The sequence below is a fragment of the Pseudophryne corroboree genome, chromosome 3 (assembly GCF_028390025.1).
Source record: "Pseudophryne corroboree isolate aPseCor3 chromosome 3, aPseCor3.hap2, whole genome shotgun sequence".
NCBI lineage: Eukaryota > Metazoa > Chordata > Amphibia > Anura > Myobatrachidae > Pseudophryne > Pseudophryne corroboree.
Genome location: NC_086446.1, coordinates 101,326,896 through 101,354,310, shown reverse-complemented (window position 1 = coordinate 101,354,310; position 27,415 = coordinate 101,326,896). Strand labels below are relative to the sequence as shown.

Below are 27,415 nucleotides of genomic sequence, written 5' to 3'. Positions count from 1 at the left end.
ACTGAGATGTGCACAGATACACATTACACCTTATGGTAACCGGTATACACACTGATCCTGATCCCACTTACCAGCTCATTATATACCACCCATACAATTAAAAGAAGACTTGGAGGGAATGTAATAGGGCGTGAGAATCAGAAAGTGAGAGATTATGGGAGAGTTCTCCTGTTTTTTTAAAGTGGCAATTATTTACATGGCAAAATCAACCTGGTTTTTCCATGTACAGCAAATGATTGCTACTTTAAAAACATAGGAGAACTCTCCCAAAATCTCTCACTTTCTGATTCTCACATTATATTACATTTCCCCCATGGGTTCTAAATAAGAACGCAAGGTCTACATAGTGAGATAGCTATACAGACCTGTACTGGATACATAGATAAAAGGAGATTTATGGTAGACTTACCATTGTTAAATCTCTTTCTGTGAGGTACACTGGATTCCACAGGGAATACATCGGGGTGTAGAGTTGGATCTTGATCCGAGGCACCAACAGGCTAAAGCTTTGACTGTTCCCAGGATGCATTGCACCGCCTCCTCTATAACCCCGCCTCCAGGCACTGGAGCTCAGTTTTGTTAACCAGTCCAATGCAGTAGCAGGTAAGAGAGACGGTAGATGTTAGTCACATAGAACAACACTCTCACGACAGGAGAAGGGACTAGCGGCTAATGCCATACAAACCCATAGAAGCTAAGTGCGTCAGGGTGGAATCCAGTGTACCTCGCAGAAAGAGATTTAACTATGGTAGCTCTACCATAAATCTCCTTTTCTTCAGCGGGGTACACTGGGATTCCACAGGGAATACATTGGGGATGTCTTAAAGCAGTTCCTTATGGGAGGGGACGCACAGTAGGAGGTACAAGAACCCAACGTCCAAAGAGGCAGAAATATCAAAGGCATAGATCCTAATGAACGTGTTCACTGAGGACCACGTAGCCGCCTTGCACAATTGTTCAGCGGACGCACCACGGCGGGCCGCCAAAGAAGGTCCAACAGAACGGCCATGACCTTGGTGAAGATCCGAGGGGCCGTGGCCAGTCCAAATGGCAGAGCCTGGAATTGATAATGTAGGTTGCCAATAGCAAACCACAGATATTGCTGATGCGAAAAGGCAATAGGTATATGCAAGTAAGCATCCTGTATGTCCAGGGATACCATATAGTCTTCGAGTTCCATTGCCAGTACATTAGAGTACAGAGTTTCCATACGGAATTTAGATACTCTCACAAATTTGATCAATGATTTGAGGTGGAGTATAGGCCAGAAGGACCCATTTGGCTTCGGAACAAGAAACAGGGTCGAATAGTATCCCCTGCCTCTCTGGGACAGAGGTACCGCCACTACTACTCCTGTGTCCAGGAGGGATTGCACAACCAAGTGTAGAGCTTGCGCTTTCAACGGATCTGAAGGGATAACCGTTGAGAAGAACTGGCGAGGGGGACGTTTCTTGAAAAAGACTGCGTACCTGCGAGAGACAAGTTCCCGCACCCAGGCATCCGAAGTCGTCTTTAACTAGGCCTGGGCGAACTGCATAAGTTGTCCTCCCACCCTGGGGTCCTCCATGGGGAGGCCCGCCCCGTCTTGCAGCAGGCTTTTCTTGATTGGAAGCAGGCTGACGAGCGGCCCAGGATTGTTTAGGTTTGGGCTTAGTGGTTTTGGAAGCACGAGCCTGTCTCGGGTATGCCTGACCTTTTGCTTTCCCTGGAGGGCGAAAGGAACGAAAAGTGGTACTCTTAGCCTTCGGAGCAGAAGGATTAGTAGTTGGGAGAAATGCAGTCTTAGCAGTCGCCAAGTCAGTCACAATTTTGTTCAGATTCTTCCCAAAAAGGATGTCTCCGTTAAAAGGGAGCACCTCCAAGGTCTTTTTGGAGTCCAGGTCCACCTTCCAGGACCTTAACTACAGAATTTGGCGAGCCAGGATAGACATAGTAGACGCCTTGTCCGCCATAATACCTGCCTCCTGAATATAGTGGGAGGCTGTGCTAATATAAGACAGATATTGTCAGGCAGTGTCAGAAAAATCCTGAGGCAGCTCATTCTCAATTGCCTGAACCCATGCTTCAATTGCTTTTGCAGCCCAGGAGGCTGCCATAGTGGGTCTATGTACAGCACCTGTAAGGGAGTAAATAGACTTCAGGCATCCCTCCACACGCTTATCCGTCAGTTCCTTCAGGGAGGTGACGGTGGTGACAGGCAGAGTAGATGACGCCACAAGACGGGTGACATAAGAATCCCCGACGGTGGAGTTTCCCACTTGTCACTCAACTCCGCAGGGATAGGATAACGAGCTAGCATCTTTTTAGACAGCGAAAATTTATTTCCTGGAGATGCCCAGGATTCTTGACGTATGTCAATTAAATGGTCAGAACATGGTAAGACTACTTTAGTAACTTTCTGACGTTTGAACTTCTCATGTTTCTTAGACGCAGTAGTGGGCTCGATCTCATCATCTATTTGGAGAATCAGCTTAACAGCCTCCACTAGTTCAGGAACATCAACCTGGGTTGTAGATTCTACATCAGAAGTGGCTGTATCAGTGTCTGATGGATCAGTATATTCCCCATCCTCATCAGAAGAATCATCAGAAATATTAGTGGATTGTGAGGAAGAAATGGCCCACTTAGATGACCCCTTGGCCCTAGAGGGACGTGGGGTAGACTTTTGTCTAACTAAAGATTGATTTAGTTGTTGTAACTGGGTAGACAGAGTGTCCGCCCAAGGCGGATTAACTACAGGGACAATATGTGGCTGTAATGGCACAGGAGGTCCCACAGGGGGGCGTAAAATGTGTCACAAGCGTATTCAGCATACTTGAGAATGTTGCCCAAGGTGGGTCCTGATTGGCCACAGGTGCTGCGGGTTGACTGGGAGGTGTATGGCATCCAGTGCCTGAAACATCAGTTAAAACTTCCCCCTCAGGTAAATCCGTGGTGCCAACACTGCATGATGCAGAAGCGGCCGCGGATTTCCTGCCCTGTGTGGCAGACATTATAGGGAATGTAGCCTTGGAGCGCAATAGTACAATATAACCAGACAAAAACAATACCTGCAAACAACCGAAAAGAAGAAAGGCTGCGCTATTTTGATGAACTGACAATGTAATCCTCTGTATATAATTAATACAATTTATTATAAGATATATAATATCACTGTGCTTTTGTGATAATTAGATCATAAAATGCATGCAACATAAAACAGAATGGATAAAACCATACAATATAGATGATAATATTGAAAAAGGGTTACCCAAATGGTCAGAGCTGTAAGTGTAATTTAGTGGAAGAGTCCGTTCCAAATAATTCCCCCAAAATAGTTCTGTATCCGGTATATATATTCAGTGGGAGGTAAGCAGTGTCCCGTGGAGTGACAGTGTCCGCTAGAGGAATTGGTGCTCCTAGTTCTTGAATGGCGAGCTCCTCATGCAATGCGGAAGGTTGAATCAATCGGTCCAATCTGCTATTTATGTCCTCCGACTTTATGTCGCAATCCGGAATTTAGGTGGGGGATGGTTCAGCTAGCAGCTTTTTCAACCTTTGACCTTTGAAAAAGCTGCTAGCTGAACGCAGCGAAACGCGTTAGGTTTACAAGGGACCCAGAGCTGAAGACTACCCACTGGAAGGCCGAACCATCCCCCACCTAAATTCCGGATTGCGACAAAGTCGGAGGACATAAATAGCAGATTGGACCGATTGATTCAACCTTCCGCATTGCATGAGGAGCTCGCCATTCAAGATCTAGGAGCACCAATTCCTCTAGCGGACACTGTCACTCCACGGGACACTGCTTACCTCCCACTGAATATATATACCGGATACAGAACTATTTTGGGGGAATTATTTGGAACGGACTCTTCCACTAAATTACACTTACAGCTCTGACCATTTGGGTAACCCTTTTTCAATATTATCATCTATATTGTATGGTTTTATCCATTCTGTTTTATGTTGCATGCATTTTATGATCTAATTATCACAAAAGCACAGTGATATTATATATCTTATAATAAATTGTATTAATTATATACAGAGGATTACATTGTCAGTTCATCAAAATAGCGCAGCCTTTCTTCTTTTCTATTGTTTATCTATTTGTGGGGGTGACTCCCCTTATCTAGGCAGCAGCTTGGTGCAACACCTTGTCCCCTGAGCGCCCGAATACCCTTGGGTAACCATTCTTCACACCTGCAAACAACCCCCTGATTTATGTGACAGTAAATACAGGGCACAAACAGAGGATTAAAGCGGTATGAGGTGACTGAAATACACAGTAAAAAACACCAAACAGAATATACTGTGTAGCACTATATATATATATAAATGAGACCCTGACGCACCAGGGTACAGAATATAGTAATAGCAAGTAGTGTGATACACGAGAATGGATTCCACACAGCAGCTACAGGCACACCCAGTCACAGGTACAATGCAGAAGTTATTACAGATAAACAATAAAACTCCACTGGACTAGTAAAACTACATATAGATATGTATGAATATACAGTAGATATAACAATGCACAGTAACTACTGGATCTATATCACAGAATACTTGTACTAAATATTCAGATAGCAGTACACTTGTTCTTAACTAACACTGTCTAAAAATAGGATTTTAATTACCTACCGGTAAATCCTTTTCTCATAGTCCGCAGAGGATGCTGGAGTCCACATTAGTTCCATGGGGTATAGACGGGTCCACTAGGAGCCACTGACACTTTAAGAGTTTAATAGTGTGGGCTTGCTCCTCCCTCTATGCCCCTCCTACCAGACTCAGTCTAGAAACTGTGCTCGAGGAGACTGATAACTTCGAGAGAAGGATTTTACTCAGAAGGTGGCGAGATTCCCACCAGCTCACACAAACAAGGCAAACCAAGCTAACTAGCTTGAAAACTCAGCAACAGCTGAATAACATTAACGAACCAAGTAATAACGCAGTACTTAACAAAGAACAACGCAGTACTGAACCAAGTAACCACTGCAGGATAACGAAGCGCTGGGCGGGCGCCCAGCATCCTCTATGGACTACGAAAAAAGGATTTACCGGTAGGTAATTAAAAATAGGATTTTGATGCTATCGGTAAATCCTTTTCTCGTAGTCCATAGAGGATGCTGGGGTCCACATTAGTACCATGGGGTATAGATGGTCCACCAGGAGCCATTGGCACTTTAAGAGTTTGAGAGTGTGGGCTGGCTCCTCCCTCTATGCCCCTCCTACCAGACTCAGTCTAGAAACTGTGCCCGAGGAGACGGACATCATCGAGAGAAGGATTTAACACAGATAGTGGCGAGATTTATACCAGCTCACACATACAAGGCACATCAAGCTAACTAGTTTGAAAAACTCAGCAACTGCTGAAACATTACTTACCAAGTAACAATGCAGTACATAACTAAACAAAGTTGTACTGAACCAGATAACGGTTGCAGGAAAACGAAGCGCTGGGCGGGTGCTCAGCATCCTCTACGGACTACGAGAAAAGGATTTACCGGTAGGTAACCAAAATCCTATTTTCTCTGACGTCCTAGTGGATGCTGGGGACTCCGTCAGGACCATGGGGATTAGCGGCTCCGCAGGAGACAGGGCACAAAAATAAAGCTTTAGGATCAGGTGGTGTGCACTGGCTCCTCCCCCTATGACCCTCCTCCAAGCCTCAGTTAGGTTTTTGTGCCCGTCCGAGCAGGGTGCAATCTAGGTGGCTCTCCTAAAGAGCTGCTTAGAAAAAGTTTTTAGGTTTTTTATTTTACAGTGAGTCCTGCTGGCAACAGGCTCACTGCAACGAGGGACTTAGGGGAGAAGAAGTGAACTCACCTGCGTGCAGGATGGATTTGCTTCTTAGGCTACTGGACACCATTAGCTCCAGAGGGATCGAACACAGGCCCAGCCATGGAGTCCGGTCCCGGAGCCGCGCCGCCGCCCCCCTTGCAGATGCCGAAAAGTGAAGAGGTCCAGAAACCGGCGGCAGAAGACTTTTCAGTCTTCATGAGGTAGCGCACAGCACTGCAGCTGTGCGCCATTGTTGTCACACACTTCACACCAGCGGTCACGGAGGGTGCAGGGCGCTGCGGGGGGCGCCCTGGGCAGCAATGAAATACCTATACTGGCTAAAAGATACATCACATATAGCCCCTGGGGCTATATGGATGTATTTAACCCCTGCCAGGTCTCAGAAAAACGGGAGAAGAAGCCCGCCGAAAAGGGGGCGGGGCCTATTCTCCTCAGCACACAGCGCCATTTTCCCTCACAGAAATGCTGGTGGGAAGGCTCCCAGGCTCTCCCCTGCACTGCACTACAGAAACAGGGTTAAAACAGAGAGGGGGGGCACTTATTTGGCGATATGATTATATATATTAAGATGCTATAAGGGAAAAACACTTATATAAAGGTTGTCCCTGTATAATTATAGCGTTTTGGTGTGTGCTGGCAAACTCTCCCTCTGTCTCTCCAAAGGGCTAGTGGGGTCCTGTCCTCTATCAGAGCATTCCCTGTGTGTGTGCTGTGTGTCGGTACGTGTGTGTCGACATGTATGAGGACGATGTTGGTGAGGAGGCGGAGCAATTGCCTGTAATGGTGATGTCACTCTCTAGGGAGTCGACACCGGAATGGATGGCTTATTTAAGGAATTACGTGATAATGTCAACACGCTGCAAGGTCGGTTGACGACATGAGACGGCCGGCAAACCAATTAGTACCTGTCCAGGCGTCTCAAACACCGTCAGGGGCGTTAAAACGTCCTTTTACCTCAGTCGGTCGACACAGACACAGACACGGACACTGACTCCAGTGTCGACGGTGAAGAAACAAACGTTTTTTCCTTTAGGGCCACACGTTACTTGTTAAGGGCAATGAAGGAGGTGTTACATATTTCTGATACTACAAGTACCACAAAAAAGGGTATTATGTGGAGTGTGAAAAAACTACCTGTAGTTTTTCCTGAATCAGATAAATTAAATGAAGTGTGTGATGATGCGTGGGTTTCCCCCGATAGAAAATTATTGGCGGTATACCCTTTCCCGCCAGAAGTTAGGGCGCGTTGGGAAACACCCCTTAGGGTGGATAAGGCGCTCACACGCTTATCAAAACAAGTGGCGGTACCGTCTCCAGATAGGGCCGCCCTCAAGGAGCCAGCTGATAGGAGGCTGGAAAATATCCTAAAAAGTATATACACACATACTGGTGTTATACTGCGACCAGCGATCGCCTCAGCCTGGATGTGCAGCGCTGGGGTGGCTTGGTCGGATTCCCTGACTGAAAATATTGATACCCTTGACAGGGCAGTATTTTATTGACTATAGAGCATTTACAGGATGCATTTCTATATATGCGAGATGCACAGAGGGATATTTGCACTCTGGCATCAAGAGTAAGTGCGATGTCCATATCTGCCAGAAGTTGTTTATGGACACGACAGTGGTCAGGTGATGCAGATTCCAAACGGCACATGGAAGTATTGCCGTATAAAGGAGAAAAAGACAACGTCTTTTCAGCCTCAGTCCTTTCGTCCCCATAAGGGCAAGCGGGCAAAAGGCCAGTCATATCTGCCATGGGATAGAGGAAAGGGAAGAAGACTGCAGCAGGCAGCCCATTCCCAGGAACAGAAGCCCTCCACCGCTTCTGCCAAGTCCTCAGCATGACGCTGGGGCCGTACAAGCGGACTCAGGTGCGGTGGGGGGTCGTCTCAAGAGTTTCAGCACGCAGTGGGCTCACTCGCAAGTGGACCCCTGGATCCTACAAGTAGTATCCCAGGGGTACAGATTGGAGATTCGAGACGTCTCCCCCTCGCAGGTTCCTGAAGTCTGCTTTACCAACGTCTCCCTCCGACAGGGAGGCAGTAGTGGAAACAATTCACAAGCTGTATTCCCAGCAGGTGATAATCAAAGTACCCCTCCTACAACAAGGAAAGGGGTATTATTCCACACTATATTGTGGTACTGAAGCCAGACGGCTCGGTGAGACCTATTCTAAATCTGAAATATTTGAACACTTACATACAAAGGTTCAAATCAAGATGGAGTCACTCAGAGCAGTGATAGCGAACCAGGAAGTAGGGGACTATATGGTGTCCCGGGACATCAGGGATGCTTACCTCCATTTCCAAATTTGTAGGGTACCTCAGGTTCGTGGTACAGAACTGTCACTATCAGTTTCAGACGCTGCCGGTTGGATTGTCCACGGCACCCCGGGTCCTTACCAAGGTAATGGCCGAAATGATGATTCTTCTTCAAAGAAAATGGACGATCTCCTGATAAGGGCAAGGTCCAGAGAACAGTTGGAGGTCGGAGTAGCACTATCTCAAGTAGTTCTACGACAGCACGGGTGGATTCTAAATATTCCAAAACCGCAGCTGTTTCCGACGACACGTCTGCTGTTCCTAGGGATGATTCTGGACACAGTCCAGAAAAAGGTGTTTCTCCTGGAGAAGAAAGCCAGGGAGTTATCCGAGCTAGTCAGGAACCTCCTAAAACCAGGAAAAGTGTCAGTGCATCATTGCACAAGGGTCCTGGGAAAAATGGTGGCTTCTTACGAAGCGATTCCATTCGGCAGATTTCACGCAAGAACTTTTCAGTGGGATCTGCTGGAAAAATGGTCCGGATCGCATCTTCAGATGCATCAGCGGATAACCCTGTCTCCAAGGACAAGGGTGTTTCTTCTGCGGTGGCTGCAGAGTGCTCATCTACTAAAGGGCCGCAGATTCGGCATTCAGGACTGGGTCCTGGTGACCACGGATGCCAGCCTGAGAGGCTGGGGAGCAGTCACACAGGGAAAAAATTTCCAGGGAGTGTGATCAAGTCTGGAGACTTCTCTCCACATAAATATACTGGAGCTAAGGGCAATTTACAATGTTCTAAGCTTAGCAAGACCTCTGCTTCAAGGTCAGCCGGTATTCATCCAGTGGGACAACATCACGGCAGTCGCCCACGTAAACAGACAGGGCGGCACAAGAAGCAGGAGGGCAATGGCAGAAACTGCAAGGATTCTTCGCTGGGCGAAAAATCATGTGATAGCACTGTCAGCAGTGTTCATTCCGGGAGTGGACAACTGGGAAGCAGACTTCCTCAGCAGGCACGACCTCCACCCGGGAGAGTGGGGACTTCATCCAGAAGTCTTCCACATGATTGTGAACCGTTGGGAAAAACCAAAGGTGGATATGATGGCGTCTCGCCTCAACAAAAAACTGGACAGGTATTGCGCCAGGTCAAGAGACCCTCAGGCAATAGCTGTGGACGCTCTGGTAACACCGTGGGTGTTCCAGTCAGTGTATGTGTTTCCTCCTCTGCCTCTCATACCAAAAGTACTGAGAATTATACGGCAAAGGGGAGTAAGAACGATACTCGTGGCTCCGGATTGGCCAAGAAGAACTTGGTACCCGGAACTTCAGGAGATGCTCACGGAAGATCCGTGGCCTCTACCTCTAAGACGGGACCTGCTTCAGCAGGGACCGTGTCTATTCCAAGACTTACCGCGGCTGCGTTTGACGGCATGGCGGTTGAACGCCGAATTCTAAGGGAAAAAGGCATTCCGGAAGAGGTCATTCCTACACTGGTAAAAGCCAGGAAGGAGGTGACTGCACAACATTATCACCACATTTGGAGAAAATATGTTGCGTGGTGTGAGGCCAGGAAGGCCCCACGGAGGAATTTCAGTTGGGTCGATTCCTACATTTCCTGCAAACAGGATTGTCTATGGGCCTCAAATTGGGGTCCATTAAGGTTCAAATTTCGGCCCTGTCGATTTTCTTCCAAAAAGAATTGGCTTCAGTTCCTGAAGTCCAGACTTTTGTAAAAGGAGTACTACATATACAGCCCCCAGGTGTGCCCCCAGTGGCTCCGTGGGACCTTAATGTAGTTTTGGATTTTCTCAAATCCCATTGGTTTGAGCCACTCAAATCGGTGGATTTGAAATATCTTACATGGAAAGTAACCATGCTACTGGCCCTGGCTTCAGCCAGGAGAGTGTCAGAATTGGCGGCTTTATCGTATAAAAGCCCATATCTGATTTTCCATTTGGACAGGGCAGAACTGCGGACGCGTCCTCAGTTTCTGCCTAAGGTGGTGTCAGCGTTTCACCTGAACCAGCCTATTGTGGTGCCTGCGGCTACTAGCGATTTGGAGGATTCCAAGTTGCTGGACGTTGTCAGGGCATTGAAAATATATATTTCAAGGACGGCTGGAGTCAGAAAATCTGACTCGCTGTTTATACTGTATGCACCCAACAAGCTGGGTGCTCCTGCTTCTAAGCAGACGATTGCTCGTTGGATTTGTAGCACAATTCAACTTGCACATTCTGTGGCAGGCCTGCCACAGCCTAAATCTGTCAAGGCCCATTCCACAAGGAAGGTGGGCTCATCCTGGGCGGCTGCCCGAGGGGTCTCGGCATTACAACTCTGCCGAGCAGCTACGTGGTCGGGGGAGAACACGTTTGTAAAATTCTACAAATTTGATACCCTGGCTAAAGAGGACCTGGAGTTCTCTCATTCGGTGCTGCAGAGTCATCCGCACTCTCCCGCCCGTTTGGGAGCTTTGGTATAATCCCCATGGTCCTGACGGAGTCCCCAGCATCCACTAGGACGTCAGAGAAAATAAGATTTTACTTACCGATAAATCTATTTCTCGTAGTCCGTAGTGGATGCTGGGCGCCCATCCCAAGTGCGGATTGTCTGCAATACTTGTACATAGTTATTGTTACAAAAAAATCGGGTTGTTATTGTTGTGAGCCGTCTGTTCAGAGGCTCCTACGTTTGTCATACTGTTAACTGGGTTCAGATCACAAGTTGTACGGTGTGATTGGTGTGGCTGGTATGAGTCTTACCCGGGATTCAAAATCCTTCCTTATTGTGTACGCTCGTCCGGGCACAGTATCCTAACTGAGGCTTGGAGGAGGGTCATAGGGGGAGGAGCCAGTGCACACCACCTGATCCTAAAGCTTTATTTTTGTGCCCTGTCTCCTGCGGAGCCGCTAATCCCCATGGTCCTGACGGAGTCCCCAGCATCCACTACGGACTACGAGAAATAGATTTATCGGTAAGTAAAATCTTATTTTCTCTTACGTCCTAGAGGATGCTGGGGTCCACATTAGTACCATGGGGATGTACCAAAGCTCCCAGAATGGAAGGGAGAGCGCGGAGGCTCCTGTAGAACTGATTGACTGAACATCAGATCATCAGAAGCCAAAGTATCGAACTTGTAAAACTTAGCAAACGTGTTCGACCCAGACCAAGTTGCTGCTTGGCAAAGTCGTAACGCAAAGACACCCCGGGAAGCCACCCAGGAAGACCCCCACCGAGTAGAGTGGGCCTTAACAGATTTTGGACACGGCAATCCTGCCGTAGAATAAGCATGCTGGATAGTGAACCTAATCCAGCGAGATAAGTCTGCTTTGAAGCAGGACACACAATTTTCTTGGGATCATACAGGACAAACAAAGAGTCCAATTTCCTGTGACGAGCAGTCCTCTTCACATAGATTTTCAAAGCCCTCACAACATCCAAGGACTTTGACGAAATTGAGGAGTCAGTAGCCACTGGCACCACAATAGGTTGGTTGGTTGGTTGATATGAAATGCCGACACAACCTTTGGAAGAAACTGCTGACGTGTCCAGAGCTCAGCTCTATCTTCGTGGAATATCAAGTAAGGGCTTTCACAGGACAAAGCCCCTAATTCTGACACACGTCTAGCAGAAGCTAAGGCCAACAGTGTGACAGCCTTTCATGTAAGAAATTTGACCTCAACCTCCTGTAGAGGCTCAAACCAGTCCGACTGGAGAAACTACAACACCACGTTAAGGTCCCAAGGCGCCGTAGGCGGTACAAAGGGAGGTTAGATATGCAGAACTCCCTTTAAAAAGGTCTGAACCTCAGGGAGGGCAGCCAATTGTTTCTGGAAGAAAATGGACAGGCCCGAAATCTGGACCTTCACAGATCCCAACCTCAGGCCCATATCCACACCTGCTTGCAGGAAGAGGAGAAAACGTCCAAGTTGAAACTCCACCGCAGGAAACTTCTTGGGACTCACACCAAAAGACATATTTCTTCCAAATGCGATGATAATGTTTAGACTTTACTCCTTTCCTAGCCTGTATCAGGGTAGGAATAACCTTGTTCGGAATGCCCTTCCGAGCTAGTATCTAGCGTTCAACCTCCATGCCGTAAAACGTAGCCGCGGCAAGTCTTGATAGGCGAACGGCTCCTGCTGCAGCAGGTCCTCCCGAAGAGGAAGAGGCCTCGGCTCTTCCAGCAGTAGACCCAGATGGTCCGCGTTCCAAGCCCTTCTTGGCCAATCCGGAGCAATGAGGATCGTCTGAACTCTTGTTCTCCTTATGAGCTTTAGGATTCTTGGAATGAGTGGAATTGAAACACGTACACCGTCTGGAACACCCACGAAGTCACCAGGGCGTCCACAGCCACTGCTTGTGGGTCTCTTGACCTGGAACAATACCTCCGAAGCTTCTTGTTGAGATGGGAGGCCATCATGTCTATTTGAGGCTCACCCCAAAGATTTGTCACCTCCGTGAACACCTCCGGATGGAGGCCCCACTCTCCCGGATGGAGATCGTGTCTGCTGAGGAAGTCTGCTTCCCAGTTGTCCACTCCCGGAATGAAAATTGCTTTTCTGCCCAGATGAATCTTGTTACCTCCAACATTGCAGCTCTGCTCTCAGGCCACCGTCGTTACATTGTCCGACTGCACTTGAGTGGCCTGATCTCGCAGAAGAGGTGCCACTTGGAGAAGACCGTGGTACACGGCTCTTAGCTCCAGAATGTTTATTGGAAGACTGGATTCCAGACTTGACCACCTTCCTTGGAATGTTTCCCCTTGAGTAACTGCGCCCCATCCCCTGAGACTTGCATCCGTGGTTAGAAGGACCAAGTCCTGAATCCCGAACCTGCGGCCCTCCAGAAGATGAGGCATTTGCAGCCACCAGAGGAGTGAAATCCTTGCTTTCTGCGACAGACGTATCCTCTGGTGCATATGTGGATGAGAACCCGACCACTTGTGTATGAGATCCAGTTGGAAGGATCGAGCATGAACTCTGCCATACTGTAGAGCCTCGTAGGAGGCAACCATCTTTCCCAGAAGGCGAATGCACTGATGAACCGATACCCGGGCAGGCTTCAAGACATCGATTGTATCACCAACGCTTTCTCCACCGGTAGAAACACCCTCTGCACTTCCGTGTTGAGGATCATCCCCAGGAAAGACAATCTTCTCGTCGGTTCCAAATGTGACTTTGGAAGGTTCAGGATCCAACCATGTTCCCTGAGCAGACGAGTCGTGCGAGCAATAGACTGCAACAACCTCTCCCTGGACGATGCCTTTCTCAGCAGATCGTCCAGATATGGAATCATGTTCACTCCCTGGGGTATATTTACTAAGCTCCCGATTTTGACCGAGATGGTGTTTTTTCTTCAAAGTGTCATCTCGGGAATTTACTAAACTCAAATCTCGGCAGTGATGAGGGCATTCGTATTTTTTTTTAACTCAAAGAAAAAAAATACGAATGAATACACCATCGGTCAAATACGCCAGTTTTTTGATACAACTCGGTAATTTACTAAAAAGTGTATTTGACAAACACTGCCGGCAATAGCCAAACACTGCCGTGAAAAAATACAAATCGTAAAAAAAAGCAGTTTCAAAACAGACCTGCTTTTTTTTACCGTGTTCTGATAGGCATGCACGGATCCATGAGATCCGTGCATGGTTATCAGTGGGAAGGGGTGGGAAATAGTGTAAAAGTTGGAAAAAAAATGCGTGGGTCCCTCCTCCTAAGCAAAACCAGCCTCGGGCTCTTTGAGCCTGTCCTGGTTGAAAAAATATGAGGAAAAAAATGACTGGGGTTCCCCCATATTTAATCAACCAGCACCGGGCTCTGCGCCTGGTCCTGGTGCAAAAAATACGGGGGACAAAAAGCGTAGGGGTCCCCCGTATTTTTTACACCAGCACCGGGCTCCACTAGTCAGAGAGATAATGCCACAGCCGGGGGACACTTTTATATAGGTCCCTGCGGCCCTGGCATTAAATCACTAACTAGTCACCCCTGGCCGGGGTACCCTGGAGGAGTGGGAACCCCTTAAAGCAAGGGGTCCCCCCCCTCCAGCCACCCAAGGGCCAGGGGTGAAGCCCGAGGCTGTCCCCCCCATCCATGGGCTGCGGATGGGGGGGCTGATAGCCAAGTGTAAAAGTAAAGAATATTGTTTTTTGCACAAGAACTACAAGTCCCTGCAAGCCTCCCCCGCAAGTTGGTACTTGGAGAACCACAAGTACCAGCATGCGGGGGTTAAATGGGTCCGCAGGTACCTATAGTTAAATATCCAAATAAAAACAGGACACACACACCTTGAAAGTACGGCTTTATTACATACATTCCAACACACACATACTTACCTATGTACAGCTGCCGACTCGGGCCACGTGTCGACGTCGATTTCAGGGTACCTGAAAATAAAATTATACTCCCCTAAATCCAGTGTCTCCTGTTCTTTTTTTATAATCCACGTACTTGGCAAAAAAACAAACCGCATACCCGATCCACGCACTGAAAGGGGTCCCATGTTTACACATGGGACCCCTTTCCCCAACTGCAGGGACCCCCCCCCCCCCCTGACTCCTGTCAAAGAGGGTCCCTTCAGCCAATCAGGGAGCGCCACGTCGTGGCACCCTCCTGATTGGCTGTGACCTCCTGTAGTGTCAGTGAGGCTGTGCAGTAAAGATACAATGTAGCGCATAGGCGCTCCATTGTATGCAATGATGGGAACTTTGCGGTCAGCAGTTGACCGCGAGTAACCTCAACCGCTGACCGCAAAGTTCCCACCATTGGATATAATGGAGCGCCTATGCTAAATATGGGACCCCTTTTAGTGCGTAGGTGGGGTTTCCGGTTTGTTTTTTTGCCAAGTACGTGGATTATAAAGAGGACACAAGCTACACTGGATTATGTGAGTATAATTTTTTTCACAGGTTCCCCGTGGATTCTACATGGAGAAGTGGACCGAGCCTCGTGTGAACATAGGTAAGTATGTATGTAGGTGTGCATGTATGTAATAAAGTTTTACTGTCAAGGTGTGTGTGTCCTGTTTTTTGTTGGGTATTTTTTTTGTAGTAGTACTACAGGTACCAGCGGGCCCGTTTCCCCCCCCCGCATGCTGGTACTTGTGGTTCTCCAAGTACCAGCTTGCAGGGGAGGCTTGCTGGGACTCGTAGTACTGCTACAAAAAACAATATTCTTCTTTTTTCACTTGGCTATCAGCCCCCCATCCGCCACCCTTGGATGGGGGGGGGGACAGCCTCGGGCTTCACCCCTGGTCCTTGGGTGGTTGGAGGGGGGAACCCCTTGATTTAAGGGGTCCCCACTCCTCCAGGGTACCCCGGCCAGGGGTGATTAGTTAGTGATTTAATGCCAGGGCCGCAGGGACCTATATAAAAGTGTCCCCCGGCTGTGGCATTATCTCTCTGACTAGTGGAGCCCGGTGCTGGTTCAAAAAATACGGGGGACCCCTACGCTTTTTGTCCCCCGTATTTTTTGGACCAGGCGCAGAGCCCGGTGCTGGTTGTTCAAATATGGGGGATCCCCTGTCATTCCCCCCCCCATATTTTTACAACCAGGACCGGCTCAAGAGCCCGAGGCTGGTTTTGCTTAGGAGGGGGGACCCCACGCATTTTTTTTCAGGATTTTTAACACTTTTTTTTTTTTTTGAAAGGTGCACAATGAAGCCCTGCACGGATCTCACAGATCCGGCCGAGATTCATTGTGTTAATGTCGGCAGTGTTTTACTATTCACTCCCGTAAAACACTGGCCGAAATTACGAATGACATCGACATCGGAAAAAACGAAAATGCAGAATACGACAGCATAGTAAATCTGGCGTAAAAAATTCAAAAAGTTGCAAATTCACACATTCAATGTCATTCGTGTTTAATCTCCCTTCAAATCGGCACAAATACGAATTTTAGTAAATATACCCCACAGAGTCCCGGGACATGGCTATGTGAGAGAACATACACCCACACACACACACACAGGGAAAGTCAGACACAGTTTTCCCCCCAAGTACCCCTTAGAAACACAGAGCTTGGAGCTAGCACACGCACAGCGCTTAAGTAGGCAGTTGTAAACAAAATACCTGGTGCTGACTGTGTACCCTTAATAGACTACACAGTAATTTACAGCCTCCCCCCCCCCCCCCCCCTTCTACAATCCCCTAGTACCACACAGGATAGCTGGAGTCGTGTGGAGGGACAGCACTCCCAGTCAGCGTCTCTGTAGCTGTATCTGCAGGGAGAAAATGGCGCTGGAAGCCGCTGGTCCGCTCTGAGGAGAAGCTCCGCCCCTTGAACATGGCGCATCTTCCCGCACTTTTAATTCTTTATACTGGCCTGAGGTATGGCTAGCGGCGTTACCGGGGTCCTTGACAGCCATGAGTGACCAGTGTAGGGTGTTTGCGCTGGCTCAGGGCGCCCCTCATAGTGCCGCTGAGCTCTCCAGAGCGCAGTTAGTACTGCGCTCCTACGCTGTTGCTGCCATTCCCGCTTGCCGGTGACTCACTCGCCACCGGAATCTTCTGGCTCTGTTAGGGGGTGGCGGCATGCTGCGGGAGTGAGCGCTTGCCTCGGGCGGCTAACGATCATCACCCTCAGGAGCTCAGTGTCCTGTCAGCGGAGATAGCGGCCATTAACATCTCAGGGTTGGACACTACTCCCCCCCCTAAGTCCCACGAAGCAGGCAGCCTCCCTGTGCATAAATCTAAGAAAAATAATAAAACTAGAAAAACTCCTATGGAGCTCCCCTAGCTGTGACCGGCTCCACTGGACACATTTTTTAAACTGAGTCTGGTAGGAGGGGCATAGAGGGAGGAGTTAGCCCACACTATTAAACTCTTATAGTGCCAGTGGCTCCTAGTGGACCAGTCTATGCCCCATGGTACTAATGTGGACCCCAGCATCCTCCAGGACGTAAGAGAAATGACATGTAGAATACTTAAGTGACTGTAAATGCACAGCGCTGATGAGACAGGCGGCTTTACAGAGGAGACACTGCCCTGCAGTCCCAGAGATCAGCACAGCTAGTAGTGTAAAGATGGCACCAAAATCTCTGTCAGGGAGTGAGTGAGAGTGAAATGCAGCTCCAGGGCGGGAAAACCAGCAGTAGATGGCGCCCGGAGCAGGGGGGAGGGGCTACAGGTCAGCGCCTTATCCCCTATGCTGGTCCTCACCACCGGGTACTGTGGAGCCTATGTAAAACGTATTTTAGTAAATCCGACCTGTGCGCTCTGCCCTGGTGGATATAGTGGGGTCCTTGTGCAGTACAGTATCCACGCCAGTGGCGCGGTCCATCGGCGGGTCCCACCTGGGGGATCTTCTTACCTCCTCCCTGACGTGTAGCCACGCGATCCTGGAGAGTGTCAGCGGTGGTGTGTCTGATGACCGATTTGCCTCCGCTGCAAGTACCCGGGAACCCGGCCGCAGGAGTATGCAGCGCTGCTGGGGAGGTGATGGAGCCACAGCACAGAATGTCAGAATGACATATAAAGTGCTGCGGCCCTTGAAGTCTTCTTAAAAAGCTCTTTTCAGGGCTGACTAGCGCATCCCCACCTGTTAGTGACCTGCACTGCAGGCGCTAACTTACAAATTGAGCTCCAGTGCCTGGAGGCAGGGTTATAGAGGAGGTGGTGCAGTGCATCCTGTGAAAAGTCAAAGCTTTAGCCTGTTGGTGCCTCGGATCAAGATCCAACTCTACACCCTTATGTATTCCTGTGGAATCCAGTGTACCCCATTGCAGAAATATCTTTATATTTTATAAAATAAAATGCACTGCTGTACTTTGCACTAGCACTGCTTGCTCACAGAAGACTGTGCAAATGTGATGTGGCAAGATGTGGCCAACTGCTGCGTATATCCCCCACCTCCTCTTACTATTCCCCATCTCTATAAGCCTACTTATGTCAATTCTATTCTGGCAAGCAAACCAGTAAACTCCCAGTTTAAATAGCACCAACCTGAAGTAACTATCTGATTATTAAAATGACATTTCCACCTTTGGTAAATGTGCTTGCATCTCTAGTATACAAAAGTACATCATTATTTTTCCTCATGAAGTTTCTTATGAATAATCAGGTCGGAGTTACTGATAAATCCCTTCCCGCACTCCGAGCACATAAATGGTTTCTCTCCCGTGTGAGTTCGCTGGTGGATAATGAGCTTTGAGTTACTGGTGAAGCCTTTAACATCTTCCCTCCTTTGTGGATTCTCTGATGCGTAACAAGACTTCTTTTAGTTGTGAAGCTTTTCTCACATAGGGAACAGGCATAAGGCTCCTCCCCCGTGTGATTTTTCTGATGCACAACCAGCTGGGATTTTTTGTTGAATCGCTTCCCACAATCAGGACACGCAAAAGACTTTTCTCCGGTGTGAATCCGCCGATGAGCTAGCAGAATTGAGGCATGGGCAAACCCTTTCCCACAATCGACACAGACAAAGAGCTTTTCCCCGGTGTGAATTCTCTGATGTCTGACAAGGGTACCTTTTTTGGAAAAGCATTTTCCACACTCATTACAAACAAACGGTTTCTCGCCAGTGTGACTCCTGTAGTGTATTATGAGAAGGGCATTACAGATGAACCTCTTCCCACAGTCGGGACATGCGTGTGGTTTCTCACCTCTGTGGTTTTTCTGATGCTTGCTCAGATGGGAATTACTTGTGAACCGTTTCCCACATTCTTTGCATTTAAATGGTTTTTCCCCCGAGTGAATCCGCATGTGCTCTTGGAGGCTGAAATTACGGGCAAAAGCCTTTCCACAGTCCGGACAGACAAACGGCCTCTCTCCTGTGTGGGTTCTCTGATGTATAACAAGCAACCCATTGCTAATGAACCGTTTCCCACAATCTAAACACACATAAGGCGCCTCCCCTCTGTGATATTTTATATGTTTCATGAGATGAGAGTTGGATGTAAAGCTCTTTCCACATTCTGTACAGGGATATGGTTTCTCTCCTGTGTGAATTCTCTTGTGTTCTAGAAGACTGAAGTTACGAGTGAATCCTTTTCCGCATACGTTGCACACATAAGGCTTTTCCCCTGTGTGAAGTCTCTCATGTCTAATGCATTGCCCATTGCTGATAAACGTTTGCCCACATGCAGAGCAAGCGTATGGTTTTTCTCCTGTGTGAAGCCTCGTATGGTTCACAAGAACTGATTTACGGGTAAAGCCTTTCCCACATTCATCGCAAAGAAAAGGCTTCCTTCCTGTGTGAATCTTCTGGTGTGATGTAAGCTGCAGTTTTGTGGGAAATCTGTCTCCACTGCAAATAAAGTTTTCAGTTTCAGGACTGACTGTCCCAGGTGCACCGCTCTCCGGGTGGTTAGAGAAAGTTGAGATTACTGATCCATTAGTTGACGCCTCAGAACTTGGAAGTGTGTTTGGGACATCTGGGTATTTTCCAGAGGAATAGTGTGTATCAGCACCCTTCATTTCACACTTTGGAGATTGAACACGATACATCCCTGTGGTGTTCCCACTGTATCCAGCAGCTGAAAGCAAAAAAAAAGTTACTATCCAAACTTTCTAATTGGACTTTTTCTTTCTTTAAATGTATCTAGACAAATATACAAGAATAATGAAATAAGAGTGTGATTTTAATCATTTTGTTTTTTGGAATGAAAGACAAAAGTACTTTCATAATTTATTTAAGTAACAAAAATAAATTACAGCTCCACGTCAGAGAACGTAGCTGTACATTGCACACTGACATACTATGTCAAAGTCATGTAAAATAGCAACAGCATCCTGAAGGTTAACAGAGACTGAGAAATAGGATTACAGATCTCCACACTCTGCATATCACCGGCTTCCTAGTAATACCTGGAAGGTGGTCAGTAATTAGTGACATCTACCCTTTGTTTCATGACTCAGTGGCTGCTGTACATCTCCTGTTAGCTGGTGACCATGCAAGTTCCTCCTCACACACTTGCAGCAGTATAACAGCATTCACACACTGCACAGCAGACAATGAGGACATCCCTCTGTGATGAAACCCTTCCCCCAGTATAATACAGTACTTCATAAATGTTCCATATTAGGTGGATGTTACAGAGGGCAATAACCTGGTAATAGATTTATTTGTAAACAAGACAAAATGGCTGCCAAACCTGACTATTCTTGTCCTGAAAATGTTTTGGCCTGGCCTAATGACATGACGGTAGTGTAAGAGATTATTGTAGTGACTGAACAGGGAGAATTTGGACTCTATTCCGTACTTCATGATTGTCACTCACCTTCACTGATATCTGCAGCAATCTCCTCCTCTTTAATGTTCATCATCTCCTCATCTTCAGGCTGTGATCCAATTCCTGCATTTACAGTGTCTTTCTTCTAATACAAGGAAAAACACAGAAACCAAGATCACACACACACACAATTGAATTAATCAGCAAGTATTATGATGTAGAGACTAAAGGCGGGTACACACTAGCCGATTCTGGAATGCCATTGATGGGGTAAATTTACAAAGGTGGGAGATTTTTTTTAACTGGTGATGTTGCTCATGGCAACCAATCAGATTCTACTTACTATTTATCTAGCTGCTTCTAGCAGATAATAGATATAATCTGATTGGTTGCTATGGGCAACATCACCAGTTCTAAAAATCTCCCACCTAAGTAAATTTATCCCGATGGATGACTATACCGTTGAACGATTTAGCGTTCAACGATATAGTGCATACACACTGAGCGTTATCGTTCAACAATAACGTTCAGTGACGTCACCGCAGGCATTCCCAAACATGCAGCTCAGCCCGACATTGATGGTTTGACCTGCATGTCAGCTCAATATTGGTGAACGCTGCAGTTGCGCGCATCGTTTATCGGTCACCAATAATACCCCCATACACACTGGATGATATAAGCCTAAAAATAAGAATTTACTTACCGATAATTCTATTTCTCGGAGTCCGTAGTGGATGCTGGGGTTCCTGAAAGGACCATGGGGAATAGCGGCTCCGCAGGAGACAGGGCACAAAAAGTAAAGCTTTAGGATCAGGTGGTGTGCACTGGCTCCTCCCCCTATGACCCTCCTCCAAGCCTCAGTTAGGATACTGTGCCCGGACGAGCGTACACAATAAGGAAGGATTTATGAATCCCGGGTAAGACTCATACCAGCCACACCAATCACACTGTACAACCTGTGATCTGAACCCAGTTAACAGTATGATAACAGCGGAGCCTCTGAAAGATGGCTCACAACAATAATAACCCGATTTTTGTAACTATGTACAAGTATTGCAGATAATCCGCACTTGGGATGGGCGCCCAGCATCCACTACGGACTCCGAGAAATAGAATTATCGGTAAGTAAATTCTTATTTTCTCTATCGTCCTAGTGGATGCTGGGGTTCCTGAAAGGACCATGGGGATTATACCAAAGCTCCCAAACGGGCGGGAGAGTGCGGATGACTCTGCAGCACCGAATGAGAGAACTCCAGGTCCTCCTTAGCCAGGTTATCAAATTTGTAGGATTTTACAAACGTGTTTGCCCCTGACTAAATAGCCGCTCGGCAAAGTTGTAAAGCCGAGACCCCTCGGGCAGCCGCCCAAGATGAGCCCACCTTCCTTGTGGAATGGGCATTTACATATTTTGGCTGTGGCAGGCCTGCCACAGAATGTGCAAGCTGAATTGTATTACACATCCAACTAGCAAAAGTCTGCTTAGAAGCAAGAGCACCCAGTTTGTTGGGTGCATACAGGATAACAGCAAGTCAGTTTTCCTGACTCCAGCCGTCCTGGAACCTATATTTTCAGGGCCCTGACCACATCTAGCAACTTGGAGTCCTCCAAGTCCCTAGTAGGCGCAAGACACCACAATAAGCTGGTTCAGGTGAAACACTGACACCACCTTAGGGAGAGAACTGGGGACGAGTCCGCAGCTCTGCCCTGTCCGAATGGACAAACAGATATGGGCTTTTTTGAGAAAAAAACCACCAATTTGACACTCGCCTGGTCCAGGCCAGGTCCAAGAGCATGTTCACTTTTCATGTGAGATGCTTCAAATCCACAGATTTGACTGGTTTTAAACCAATGTGTTTTGAGGAATCCCAGAACTACGTTGAGATCCCACAGTGCCACTGGAGGCACAAAAGGGGGTTGTATATGCAATACTCCCTTGACAAACTTCTGGACTTCAGGAACTGAAGCCAATTCTTTCTGGAAGAAAAATCGACAGGGCCGAAATTTGAACCTTAATGGACCCCAATTTGAGGCCCATAGACACTCCTGTTTGCAGGAAATGCAGGAATCGACCGAGTTGAAATTTCTTCGTGGGGCCTTCCTGGCCTCACACCACGCAACATATTTTCGCCACATGTGGTGATAATGTTGTGCGGTCACCTCCTTTCTGGCTTTGACCAGGGTAGGAATGACCTCTTCCTGAATGCCTTTTCCCTTAGGATCCGGCGTTCCACCGCCATGCCGTCAAACGCAGCTGCGGTAAGTCTTGGAACAGACATGGTACTTGCTGAAACAAGTCCCTTCTTAGCGGCAGAGGCCATAAGTCCTCTGTGAGCATCTCTTGAAGTTCCGGGTACCAAGGCCTTCTTGGCCAATCCGGAGCCATGAGTATAGTTCTTACTCCACTACGTCTTATAATTCTCAGTACCTTAGGTATGAAAAGCAGAGGATGGAACACATACACCGACTGGTACACCCACGGTGTTACCAGAACGTCCACAGCTATTGCCTGAGGGTCTCTTAACCTGGCGCAATACCTGTCCCGTTTTTTGTTCAGACGGGACGCCATCATGTCCACCTTTGGTAATTCCCAACGGTTTGCAATCATGTGGAAAACTTCCCCATGAAGTTCCCACTCTGCCGGGTGGAGGTCGTGCCTACTGAGGAAGTCTGCTTCCCAGTTTCCATTCCCGGAATGAAACACTGCTGACAGTGCTATCACATGATTTTCCGCCCAGCGAAAAGTCCTTGCAGTTTTTGCCACTGCCCTCCTGCTTCTTGTGCCGCCCTGTCTATTTACGTGGGCGACTGCCGTGATGTTTTATCCCACTGGATCAATACCGGCTGACCTTGAAGCAGAGGTCTTGCTAAGCTTAGAGCATTATAAATTTACCCTTAGCTATATTTATGTGGAGAAAAGTCTCCAGACTTGATCACACTCCCTGGAAATTTTTTCCTTGTGTGACTGCTCCCCAGCCTCTCGGGCTGGCCTCCGTGGTCACCAACATCCAAAACTGAATGCCGAATCTGCGGCCCTCTAGAAGATGAGCACTCTGTAACCACCACAGGAGAGACACCCTTGTCCTTGGATATAGGGTTATCCGCTGATGCATCTGAAGATGCGATCCGGACCATTTGTCCAGCAGATCCCACTGAAAAGTTCTTGCATGAAATCTGCCGACTGGAATTGCTTCGAAGGAAGTCACCATTTTTTTTTTTTTTTTTACCATGGCCCTTGTGCAATGATGCACTGATTTTAGGAGGTTCCTGACTAGCTCGGATAACTCCCTGGCTTTCTCTTCCGGGAGAAACACCTTTTTCTGGACTGTGTCCAGAATCATCCCTAAGCACAGGAGACTTGTTGTCGGGATCAGCTGCGATTTTGGAATATTTAGAATCCACCCCTGCTGTTGTAACAGTATCCGAGATAGTGCTACTCCGACCTCCAACTGTTCCCTGGACTTTGCCCTTATCAGGAGATCGTCCAAGTAAGGGATAATTAAGACGCCTTTTCTTCGAAGAAGAACCATCATTTCGGCCATTACCTTGGTAAAGACCCGGGGTGCCGTGGACAATCCAAACGGCAGCGTCTGAAACTGATAGTGACAGTTCTGTACCACGAACCTGAGGTACCCTTAGTGATAAGGGCAAATTTGGGACATGGAGGTAAGCATCCCTGATGTCTCGGGACACCATATAGTCCCCTTCTTCCCGGTTCGTTATCACTGCTCTGAATGACTCCATCTTGATTTGAACCTTTGTAAGTGTTCAAATTTTTTTAGATTTAGAATAGGTCTCACCTAGCCTTCTGGCTTCAGTACCACAATATAGTGTGGAATAATACCCCTTTTCTTGTTGTAGGAGGGGTAATTTAATTATCACCTGCTGGGAATACAGCTCGTGAATTGTTTCCCATACTGCCTCCTTGTCGGAGGGAGACCTTGGTAAAGCAGACTTCAGGAGCCTGCGCAGGGGAAACGTCTCGACATTCCAATCTGTACCCCTGGGATACTACTTGTAGGATCCAGGGGTCCTGTACGGTCTCAGCGTCATGCTGAGAGCTTGTCAGAAGCGGTGGAACGCTTCTGTTCCTGGGAATGGGCTGCCTGTTGCAGTCTTCTTCCCTTTCCTCTATCCCTGGGCAGATATGACTCTTATAGGGACGAAAGGACTGAAGCTGAAAAGACGGTGTCTTTTTCTGCAGAGATGTGACTTAGGGTAAAAAACGGTGGATTTTCCAGCAGTTGCCGTGGCCACCAGGTCCGATGGACCGACCCCAAATAACTCCTCTTCCTTTATACGGCAATACACCTTTGTGCCGTTTGGAATCTGCATCACCTGACCACTGTCGTGTCCATAACATCTTCTGGCAGATATGGACATCGCACTTACTCTTGATGCCAGAGTGCAAATATCCCTCTGTGCATCTCGCATATATAGAAATGCATCCTTTAAATGCTCTATAGTCAATAAAATACTGTCCCTGTCAAGGGTATCAATATTTTTAGTCAGGGAATCCGACCAAGCCACCCCAGCTCTGCACATCCAGGCTGAGGCGATCGCTGGTCGCAGTATAACACCAGTATGTGTGTATATACTTTTTATGATATTTTCCAGCCTCCTGTCAGCTGGCTCCTTGAGGACGGCCCTATCTATAGACGGTACCGCCACTTGTTCTGATAAGCGTGTGAGCGCCTTATCCACCCTAAGGGGTGTTTCCCAACGCGCCCTAACTTCTGGCGGGAAAGGGTATACCGCCCATATTTTCTATCGGGGGGAACCCACGCATCATCACACACTTCATTTAATTTATCTGATTCAGGAAAAACTACGGTAGTTTTTTCACATCCCACATAATACCCTCTTTTGTGGTACTTGTAGTATCAGAAATATGTAACACCTCCTTCATTGCCCTTAACGTGTGGCCCTAATAAGGAATACGTTTGTTTATTCACCGTCGACACTGGATTCAGTGTCCCTGTCTGTGTCTGTGTCGACCGACTAAAGTAAACGGGCGTTTTAAAACCCCTGACGGTGTTTTTGAGACGTCTGGACCGGTACTAATTGTTTGTCGGCCGTCTCATGTCGTCAACCGACTTTGCCGCGTGTTGACATTATCACGTAATTCCCTAAATAAGCCATCCATTCCGGTGTCGACTCCCTAGAGAGTGACATCACCATTACAGGCAATTGCTCCGCCTCCTCACCAACATCGTCCTCATACATGTCGACACACACGTACCGACACACAGCACACACACAGGGAATGCTCTGATAGAGGACAGGACCTACTAGCCCTTTGGAGAGACAGAGGGAGAGTTTGCCAGCACACACCAAAAACGCTATAATTATATAGGGACAACCTTATGTGTTTTCCCTTATAGCATCTTTTTTATATATTTCTAACGCCAAATTAGTGCCCCCCCTCTCTGTTTTAACCCTGTTTCTGTAGTGCAGTGCAGGAGAGAGCCTGGGAGCCTTCCCTCCAGCCTTTCTGTGAGGGAAAATGGCGCTGTGTGCTGAGGAGATAGGCCCCGCCCCTTTTTCGGCGGCCTCGTCTCCCGCTCTTAACGGATTCTGGCAGGGGTTAAATATCTCCATATAGCCCCCGGAGGCTATATGTGAGGTATTTTTAGCCAAAAATAGGTTTTCATTGCCTCCCAGGGCGCCCCCCTTCCAGCGCCCTGCACCCTCAGTGACTGCCGTGTGAAGTGTGCTGAGAGGAAATGGCGCACAGCTGCAGTGCTGTGCGCTACCTTAAGAAGACTGAGGAGTCTTCATGCCGCCGATTCTGGACCTTCTTCTTGTTTCAGCATCTGCAAGGGGGCCGGCGGCGAGGCTCCGGTGACCATCCAGGCTGTACCTGTGATCGTCCCTCTGGAGCTAATGTCCAGTAGCCAAAGAAGCCAATCCATCCTGCACGCAGGTGAGTTCACTTCTTCTCCCCTAAGTCCCTCGTTGCAGTGATCCTGTTGCCAGCAGGACTCACTGTAAAATAAAAAACCTAAGCTAAACTTTTCTAAGCAGCTCTTTAGGAGAGCCACCTAGATTGCACCCTTCTCGGCCGGGCACAAAAATCTAACTGAGGCTTGGAGGAGGGTCATAGGGGGAGGAGCCAGTGCACACCACCTGATCCTAAAGCTTTACTTTTTGTGCCCTGTCTCCTGCGGAGCCGCTATTCCCCATGGTCCTTTCAGGAACCCCAGCATCCACTAGGACGATAGAGAAAAACAGGATTTCTGCTGCGGGGTACACTGGGCTCCACAAGTCTGGACAATGGGTGTAGAGTGGGAGCTTGATCCGAGGCACCAACAGGCTCAAAGCTTTGACTGTTCCCAGAATGCACAGCGCCGTGCAGTAAGCAGGCACTTAACAGAGGGGCTGCTTCAAGCAGCCCTAAGAAGAGCTTTTTATGAGGTAAAAAGTGAAGACTTTAAGGGCAGCAGCGGTGGTAAATGTCTTGTGACATTCACTGCTGCAGCTCCAGCTCTCCCCAGCGGCGCTGTACACTCCCGAGCCCTGGTTGCCGGGTACCTACAGCGGAGGCTCCGGTTTACTTCACGTTAGGCACACACGGCTGGGGCTCTCCAGGATCGCGTGGCCGCGCTTCGGGAGGTGGTAAGTGCGGGACCCGGTCTTTATCGCGATCCGGCGCAGTCAGTGGGAGGCGGGGCGCGCGCGCTGGCGGTGGACACTGTGGATACAGGCGATCCCACTAGATCACCAGGGCATGGGCGCAGGTCAGGTTTTCTCTTAAAACCGATTTTAATATCGCCCACAGTACCCGGTGGTTCTGCCAGCAAGGGGGATAAGGCTTAGACCTGGAGCCCCTCCCCCAGCCCCAGGGCACCATTTCCAGCAAGTGTTCCCGCCCTGGAGCTGCATCTCTGTCTTTCCTCACTCCCTGTCAGTGTCTGCGGCGCCATTACTCTTCAGCTCACTGTTCCTGGGACTGCTTGGGCAAATCCTCCTATGTAAAGCCGCCTGGTTGTCAGCGCTGTGCCTTTACATGACACTTAAGTATTCTACCTGCCTTTTTAGTCAGTGTTAGTTAAGAAAGAGTGCATTTAGTCAGGGGTTTATAGTACAATTACCCTGTGATATACATCCAGTTTCTCTGACGTCCTAGTGGATGCTGGGGACTCCGTAAGGGAATAGCGGCTCCGCAGGAGACTGGGCACAGCTAAGAAAGATTTA

General features: G+C 48.2%; 1 protein-coding gene across 1 annotated transcript in view; it reads right to left on the bottom strand.

Moving 5' to 3' along the window:
• LOC135057209 (uncharacterized) overlaps positions 1–27,415 on the bottom strand; it is a 284,086-nt gene that overhangs the window by 146,875 nt on the left and 109,796 nt on the right. Inside the window, 3 exon segments of the mRNA XM_063963101.1 lie at positions 18,079–18,215; positions 18,218–19,525; positions 20,270–20,366. Coding sequence (XP_063819171.1) covers positions 18,079–18,215; positions 18,218–19,525; positions 20,270–20,366 — 1,542 coding nt within the window.